The 8682-nt window shown below is 49.0% G+C and overlaps 1 protein-coding gene across 1 annotated transcript; it reads right to left on the minus strand.

Moving 5' to 3' along the window:
- Positions 1–3353: 3353 nt before the first annotated feature.
- On the minus strand, positions 3354–8067 carry LOC119356657 (receptor-like serine/threonine-protein kinase SD1-8). Its single transcript, XM_037623640.1, has 8 exons — positions 7663–8067; positions 5406–7559; positions 5152–5286; positions 4952–5076; positions 4622–4838; positions 4257–4494; positions 4011–4140; positions 3354–3923 (listed from the first exon to the last, which is right to left on the minus strand). Exons 2-8 carry the CDS (start codon positions 6706–6708, stop codon positions 3621–3623), a joined length of 2451 nt encoding a protein of 816 aa, XP_037479537.1. The 5' UTR covers positions 6709–7559; positions 7663–8067; the 3' UTR covers positions 3354–3620.
- Between the last annotated feature and the right edge of the window lie 615 nt (positions 8068–8682).

Here is an 8682-nt window from a genome sequence, read left to right on the forward strand (position 1 = left end):
TTAATAAACTAGTGGGAAAATGGGGTCAAGAAGACGCACTCAAACAAGTAATTCATTAACATGAGAAGAACTTTTGTTTATATTTCTTAATCCTAAAAGAAGTGATTAGCCGTTTCTTCTTTGGAAATGGCCAATTGAGGCCCATTCACCCCCTGGAAGAAGTGGAACTGACAGGCCAAGAAAGCACACATATTCACAGATGGAGATGCACTCTTAAAATTGCAGGTTATCACTATGTATCCAACAAAAGCATGTTTATGTGTCGAGCACATGGGAATACCAAAACCTCAAACTTAGAGAGAACCTTGAGTATCGGGATTAGATTCTCTGTGTACTCTATATAACTCTAGGGCTGCCTCCATGATCTTGGGTTCAGATAAAAGCTGTGATCTTTTCTTATTTGAAGGATGAGTAGAGAAGAATCTTCTATTACTATCTCCTAGCTTCTTAAAGGTCAGTGGGGCTATGAGAGGATCAAAACCGGCTGCAGCAAGTATCATCATTCCAATCTGATCTGCCTCTCTCTCCGCCCTACATATCATGAACATCATCAGAAGAGCTTGTAACATGACATACTTACATTGAATTGATAATGCAAAAAAGGAAGAAAACTGTGGAATTTATGGATTAGTTCCGAAAGGACTGTCGTGGAGGGAAAGGGGATATCACTATACTATAATCGGAAAGGTGCCATAGCACCCGGGTGCCCTGACACCCTGTTATCCTGTGCGTCCAACGATTTGAAGATTCGTGCTGATGATTAGACAGCAGCAGGCCACTTACATCTGCATGTTAATTAGGCAGTTGTTTTACAGGGTGTGAACAGGGTCGCTCGACCGCTGCAGGAGACAGAACAAGGCTGGTCTAGGCACCTTTTTTTATGGAGAGAGAGATGATTTGACAGCACTGTTGTAGACCTGTCACTGTCAGGGAGGTGCTGTTTGTCCTTTTTTTTTGTGCATGCGGTGAAAGGACTGGTCATAGGCAGCGTGCATGTGGTGCAACCAATGCCGCACCCACAACAGAGCTTTTATAACAGGCGTTCATCTTCTTCCTTCACATCAGAGAGTGGCCACCAAGGTGTTAATGGGGAATCTTCAACCTGTATAGTCTAGCAGAACAACAGGTCATCTCCATCTTTTTTCAGTAGGTGGAATCATGCCAGGAAGGTACAGATAAGAGGGTGCCTAGGCACCCGGGATCTAAAAGTCCATTCTCTACTATAATAACTAGAGTTTGACTCCTTTTTTTCTGTGTCTGACAAACAAGCAGCCAGTTTCATATGGAGAGCAGTAGTGGCTCATATCCTTCTTTTATGTGTAAAAGCGCAGGAGCTCCGTCACTCGACTGTAGAAGGAAAAAAAGGTTGATTTACAAGTGAATATACCTTCGGGTGAAGGGCATCCTCAGGGGTCTCGGAAGCCACTTGTAGATGATGCTCTCTGACACTCGTGCCTTGCAACGATGTGGGCAATCTATAAAAATAAAAGAGGGCCAATGATAGTTAGTTTGAATTGACAAGAGAAAATCCAAAAGGCACACATCAGCCAATTGATCCAATAAACCTACCTCATGAGCAATTATAAAGGCAACTTCAGCATCTTCTGAATTGAACAATTGGAGCAATCCAGTGGGGACTATGATCTTGCCAGCGGGGTAGCTCCACATAGCAACACGCTTTTTTTTCACGACAATCACCTCCCATTTGAGCCCATTGAGATGCCCGGTTGCCGGCCTTGCGTTAATCCCCAGCTTCCTCCTCAAAACCTCTACGGCCGAGTCCACGCTGCCACGATGGAGTATGACGGTGTCATGGCTCTTGATGGCGATGTGGTTGTCGATGGCGTGGACAAGTTTCGTGGTGATGTTGTTGACACGGACGCTTTTCGGGTGGTGTGGGTCAAGTATAATGGCAGCACACCTCTCCTTGAGGTGGGCGAAGCCGGACTCACCGTACTCGCGCTCCGGCCTCCTGGCGAGTGCGGAGAACAAAGTGAGTGCGATTGGTGCAGGGCACGGTCTCAAGGTATCCATGGTCGGCAGCGATCACCGCATCGCCGATGCCGATGATGATGAGAGGCGCCGTTGCCACGATAATCTTCCGTGGGTACGAGTACCGCCGAGACCGAGAGTGCCCATGGGTGAAGTGGGTCACTGGTCTAGGCAGGATGGTGCAGTAGTGCCGAGCGGGCCGCGCCACCACATGCCTTAGTGCAGGAGGACGAGCGATGACATGATTAATGTTCTGAATGTGTGGTGCCGCCGGCGATCGACAGACAGCTGATGCAGTGTGCCAGGAGAAGAGTCCTCGCATGGAGCCCAAGGCATCTGGGCGCCGCGAGGCTGTGTGGCGGCGGCACGCAGAGGTCAAGCAGTTCATGTTGCTGCAACTTTCCTTTCTTGTTACTGAGGGCGGGGGGTGGGGGTTGATCTGAATGGCAGTTGGATTTGCCGGGAGCAGGGGCGGATCTGGATGGTGTACCCCAGAAATTGTGAACCCCCCAACCTAGCGGGATCGATTTGAATTACAAAGGACTCAAATATGAGCTAAAATCTGAGGTGGTTCATGCTGCGCTGGATGAAAACAAGCGTACAGTAGTACGTTGATTCCTAAAAGAATCTAGCTGCTCATACCTCAAAGGAAGGAAGGAGACCCAATCCTAATGGCCAAAGACTGGGACTGGGCGAAGTCCGTAGCTGCAGGATCAGGATGTCCCGGGAGGCGAGGAAGAAGGGGAACGGCAATGGCGGCGGCGACGCGCGTCCCCGAGAGGCGGGAGGACGGGAAGTACTGAGGCGGCGGCGGTGACGCTAAGGTCGCGTTGGAAGGGAAGGTCACGTGTGAGTGAGTCTGAAGGGGCAGACGAAAGAAAATGAAAAGAAAAAGGTTGAACCGACGATGTGAATTTTGTTAGGTCAAAAGAAAAACGATCTTCTTCTAAATCTACATAATTTTCGTCTTCATCACACTAAAATTTGAACGGTTGTTTTTCAGTGTCAAGTTTGCCGCAACTGTTACGTATACAATCTACACCCTCTGTTCCTAAATGTAAGACAATTTTAAATGTTCATTGGAAGAGAGGTAGTAGCTATTTTGATAGTGTATTGAGTCCTGCCTTGTTCAGAAAACTCTGATTTGCTCTGGATTAAAAGCTGCAGCGACCCATTTCCAGGACAACCGTAGAACTCCAGCAGCTGGGTCTAGGATGATGAACTGATGATCCCGAGATCTGCCTTACCATAGCCCATTTCAGGAGACAACAATCCTACCTATCAAAGATATGAACACACACCGTCTGTCATTAGTATCGAAAACCAACGCATGTTTCCCCTCGATTATTCACTCACGCATGTGCCACTAGTAACAGCCCAAATTCAAACTGTGAGAAGAGATCGCAAGTATACGTACATTTTAATGCCAGCATTTCCTTACCATTTGCGTTTTTTTAACCATGGACAAGGAACACATCAAGTAAAGGATAAAACAGAGGAAGTTACACTTTCTGGTAGAACATATCTTCATCTTCGAATACGCTACTAGCGGCCAACGGAACAAAATAAACGAAAAATGAGCTCACTTGGGCATTTCATGCTCTTCTAAACTCTGATTTCAAATCTTTCTACTCGAGATCGATCGTTGTGGTCCTAGTGAGATCCGCCTGACCTGTCACAAACCTTGTTCGTTGGTTGTATATTCCGGGCCTGTTGGGCCGAGCGATCTGTGAGGTCTTAGTGGTTAGCACTGCGACAACATCAGACATGGCCGGCCTGTCGTCGGGTGATTCCTGGATGCAGAGAAGGCCAATCTGAATGCACCTCTCGAGTTCAGAGCCTACGTCGGAATCAGGCCGGGAGAGGGGAGGGAGATTCACCGTCGGATCAAGGAGCGCCATTTTCCTGTCCTGCTCCCACAATCCCCATGCCTGCAAAACACAAGAGAATCCCTAACATAATTTTCATGAGATACGGCCAAGACCGTAGACAATTGAGGCAATGCAGTTTCTACTTACATGTAAAAGGAGCCTCTGCGTCTCGCCATTCCTTTGCCCGCTAAGGATTTCCAGCAGCACGACTCCGAAGCTATAGACGTCGCATTTGAGCGTCATCTCCGCCCGCAATGACTCTGGCGATGCATATCCACTTTTTTTGCAACAGACATGACACACCAGTAAAATCATCTGAGCCCACCCAACATTTGCAAACGAAACAAAAAAAATCATGCAGATATGAACGGAGAGTAGAGTAGAGTGGCTTATGGTGAGTTGACGATGGTGAGGCTAGAGTCCACCCGCTCAGCGACAAACAGCTTCGCGGTGCCAAAGTCCGCAACCTTGGCCCGCCAATTGTCATCTAGCAGCACGTTTTGAAGCTTCAAGTCTCTGTGGACGACGCTCTCGCCCGATCCCTCGTGCATGTACGCCACGCCTTGTGCAATGCCGTTGATGATATCCAACCTCTGCCTCCAGCTCAGCGTAGCACGGAGGCTGGGTTCACCTGCAATGTGCAAACATTTTTTTGCTGTTGGCAAACCAAAATCCAAAGACAAACAGAGGAGAACCTAATGATCTATTTTGCTCCAAATTCTGATAAGAGGCAAGACAAGTTGTGCAAGTATATGTACCAAATATGTAGAGATCGAGGCTCTTGTTGGGCATGTAGACGTAGACAAGTATCCTCTCTTCGCCTTCGTCACAGTAGGCAAGGAGGCGAATAAGGTTGCCATGCCTGAGCCTGGCCATCACCTCCACTTCTCTTGCGAAGTCGCATTTGCCTTTCCTTGTGAGAGCACACTGCCTAAGCCTCTTCACTGCAATCGTTCTCCCGTCAGGTAATTGGCCCTGGTGAGTGTACCATTATCAAGCTCTTAATTAGCCTATAATCTCTATAAAAATTCTTTTTAATTGGATGCGGGGATCAAATGGATGCGGGGATCAAATGGATGCGCGCACACCTTATACACTATGCCAAATCCTCCTTCACCAATCACATGGCTCTCGGAGAAATTCAGTGTAGCCTCCTTTAGAGTGTGCAGATCAACCGAGGGAACTGTCATAGCTGAACTTTGTGGAATACCATCTGCAGTTTGAGCCGAGTTAGATTTATGCAAGTGTATTAGGAAAAACAAAGAGATTAGAAGCTACGGCAGAGTACCGTTTAGTCGTTTACGTGAGATTCTGTGCTTCCTTCTCCAGCAAATGACAAATAACAAGACAAGTATTATAGCAACAGCGGAAGCTACCGGCGCAAGAACAGTCGCAATAGCAAACTTCGAGCCCTTTGGCACAGCTGTTACAGAAGAAGAAAATACTTGTTGGTGTGATCATGCAGTCAACCCTTAAAGCTATCGCCTAAAGCCAGTGAACTGATGTACTGAAAAATGAGGTTGACTGTCATTGTTTTCATACCTATTTCAGGCCCGGCCAGCCTGAGGTACAGATCCTGCCCTCGGTCCACGTAACGAAGATCGACCAAGTCACCCGTCCAAATGATGCAGCCACTGCCACCGCCACCTTCTCGGATCTCAGCGGATGCGTAAGCCAGGCAGGAGCAGTTGGCGAAGCACCTATCCCTGCACTCCTCCATCGAGATGCTCATATCCACCGAAGCGTTCTGAGTGTCGGGCAGCTTCACGCCACGGACCAGCACAAAGCCATCCGTCGCTGTCTCGTTGCCGCCGCAGTTCAGCGGCACGTTTCGCCGGCAGCCGCCCGAGGCTTCCCTCATGTACCACGCCGGTGGCGACGCGGGGTTGAACCCCTGCAGGCAGCCGCAGAACGCCGACGACGCTGCGCTGGCGTCGCATAGACCGAATGCCCCGCACTTTCCGTAGGCATCGCACACGTCTCTTGGCCCCTGGAAGAAGGTCTTCCACGCCAGGCTGCTCGCGTCCCACACCAGCCGCCTCACCATGCCGGCGTCCGTCACCACCACACGGGAGAGTGGCGCGCCTGGCCTGGCGGTGTACCCGTATGTGATCTCTGACTTGCTGGCCGTCACGTCCAGCGGGAAATCGTGCGCATACGTCGAGGCCTCCGGGACGCCGTTGAACCAGCGCCCATTCCACGGCCCCGTGCGATACGCCTTGGCGTCCTGTTGCCAGAGGACGACCTCCGGCAGCCGAGTCGCGTACTCCAGCACACGGCGGTAGCTCCCCGGAGATGGGTCATCCGGCGACCGCCACGACGTAAGGTACCACTCGTCGCCAGTCCACAGGTTCTTGCCCATCTTCATGCCGGGCAGCAAGGTGTTCGATGGGTGGTCGAACGACTGCCACAGGATAGTTTTGCTTCTCTGGTCGTGTACGACCAGGTTGCCAGACTCCAGAAGCTGCGCCTCCACTGAGGAGGTGTTGGGGGAGTTGGATGACCACGCCACCTCGCCGGAGCCGTCGAGCAGGAGAAGGTCCCCCGTGTCGCTGGCCACCAACAGCACGCCGGAGGTGTCCTTGAGAGGGTGATCACGGTTGGCCACCCAGCAAACGGCATCGCTGGACACCGAGAACCATATCCCGAGGTATCTCTTGGCCGACGCACCGGGAGAGAAGAATCCCAGTGTAAACGTGCCACCGGCCGAGACGAGTGTCTCGCCGTCAGTGACATTCTGGCCCTTGCCGAATGTGTCAGTAGCACCGGCGGTGATGGCTACAGGGGAGAGGAGTATGAACAAGAGGAGGAGGAGGATTTGAAGAGTGCAGTTTACTGCCATCATTAGGGACCTTCCTCCTACTCCTAAGCAAAATATTATGGCTAAATTGGCTACAAGGGAATGCACCAACAGCTAAGCTAGGCCACCGTACTTATCGAGGGGCGATACAGGAATTCTTAACTAACAATGCTAAGACTCTGACTGACAGAGATAAGCTAGCCAGGTCAGAGTTTGAATTTGTCCACTTATCCTCGATTGGAGGGAACGAACTAGATGTGTTTTTTTTACACGTATATAGAAGTTGCAAGTGTGCAACTGCGGATGCAATATATATGTGTCCATGCAGCTTACCCCTTGCAGGCTAAGGAACATTCACGTTCTAGTGGAGTAGTAGTATTTTCTGCATTCAGATCTACTAGCTAGCTGTACGCTGCATTCCTCTGTGACTGTTCGGATAAAATACTACAGGTCCATGATTACGGTAAGGTCAATCAGTGAAAAAGTCAACATGTCAGCTAGATGTAAGAAAATTTGACTTTTCTACAAATGTTACTGGATAATCTAGCTTTTCATTAACAAGAAACTACTGAATGAGGAAAAACTAAGACTGGGTATTGCGATGGACTATTATATAACTACTAGAGATTTAGACCTTTAGTCACCAAGGTCCTTGGTTATTACTACAAGCTGAACATTGGTTGGTAATCATATATATTGTCACATTATCGTGGTTAATATCCAATCACTAAACTATTTAGCAAGCAACATTGTGATCATTGGTGGCCAAATTAAGTTCCCATGAACAATTACCAATACTTACTTGGTAATAGTAAGGCACTGTTGGGCAACCCTCCACTCCCCCACTGCGGAGCGGAGCGCGGGGAGCGTCATTCTAGCCACTCCTCAGATTATGGCTGCATGAGCGGAGTTGGGGAGTGGGAGGGAATCCGAACGGGGCCTAAGTCACTGAGCAAACCAAATCGTAGATGCCAAGAATCCAGAAATTAAAAAAAATACCTCTTGGGCAATTTGGCAAACACCTTGTGGGTGTCTAGCCGTCTACCACCTCGCCGGACGATTTGGCGACCGAAGGTTGGGGGAGGGAGTACGGCGCGCGAGGAAGGGGAAGGAGGGGAGGCGACTGCGCGGAGCCCCTACCGTGCTCCGGCCGGCGACGAGAGCTCAGGGCAGGTCACGAGACGCCGCAGGAGATGGAGGAGGTGCCCGTGGCGGATGGTCGCTGTGGACCGACGGCCTCATCAGCAAGAGAGGAGAGGCGGCGGAGCGAGCTAAGGCACTTGGAGACGGACGCTCTCACGGGGCGGCCGTGGCGGCGAATGAGTGTCCCCGGCAGCCTCTTGGCGGCGACGCCGTCGGGTGCTCGCCGGCGGCGGGAGGTAAATGTCTTTGGCAGAGAAAAGAAACTCCAAAAAAGTACTCCAGTAAAAGAATGGATTCCCTAACATTGACAAGAAAAATCACCCTGCTATAGTGTTAGCCTAGTATAAAATGAAGAAGGAAAGTTAGAGACCGTTAGTAGATAGTAGTAGGTTATTTACTGTAGGTATGTACTGTAGATATAAATAATTTAAAATTAATTTTATTTCATCATCAATTTGTTTGTATGTAATTGCGATAAATGTATACCATCGTCATCAATTTGTGAATTAATTTAAGTTGTTTTAGTCATAATCATATGGATAGAAAGAAGAAAAGTTAGGTATTATAGCTTCTCTAACTTTTCTTCTCAATGTTAGAAGATCCGGTTCCCTCCCGTAAGTGATGGTCCTTCGTGTAAAAAGTTCATTTTACTTTACTAATCCCTGACCAAGATGATGCAAACATGGTGAACCAAAAACGAAGAAAAATGTGAGCTATCTCTCCTATTTCCAGAAATCTTTAGCTGTCCTTTTCATCTAATCATTCCTTTTTAATAGCCATCTACCAAGTTCTAAAATGATATACAAGAAACATATGATGCCACAAATAAATACTAGCCCGTAAGGATGCATGTGATGGCGTCCAGGTACCCGTCTT

This window comes from Triticum dicoccoides, chromosome 2A (assembly GCF_002162155.2).
Source record: "Triticum dicoccoides isolate Atlit2015 ecotype Zavitan chromosome 2A, WEW_v2.0, whole genome shotgun sequence".
NCBI lineage: Eukaryota > Viridiplantae > Streptophyta > Magnoliopsida > Poales > Poaceae > Triticum > Triticum dicoccoides.

Bases quoted from the DNA above. Each gene is read 5' to 3' on its own strand.
- LOC119356657 (XM_037623640.1), bottom strand. From the start codon at position 6,708: ATGATGGCAGTAAACTGCACTCTTCAAATCCTCCTCCTCCTCTTGTTC. The intron at 5,287-5,405 runs GTATGAAAACAA...CTTCTGTAACAG, and splicing joins GCTGGCCGGGCCTGAAATAG to CTGTGCCAAAGGGCTCGAAG. The intron at 4,495-4,621 runs GTACATATACTT...TGCACATTGCAG, and splicing joins CCTCGATCTCTACATATTTG to GTGAACCCAGCCTCCGTGCT.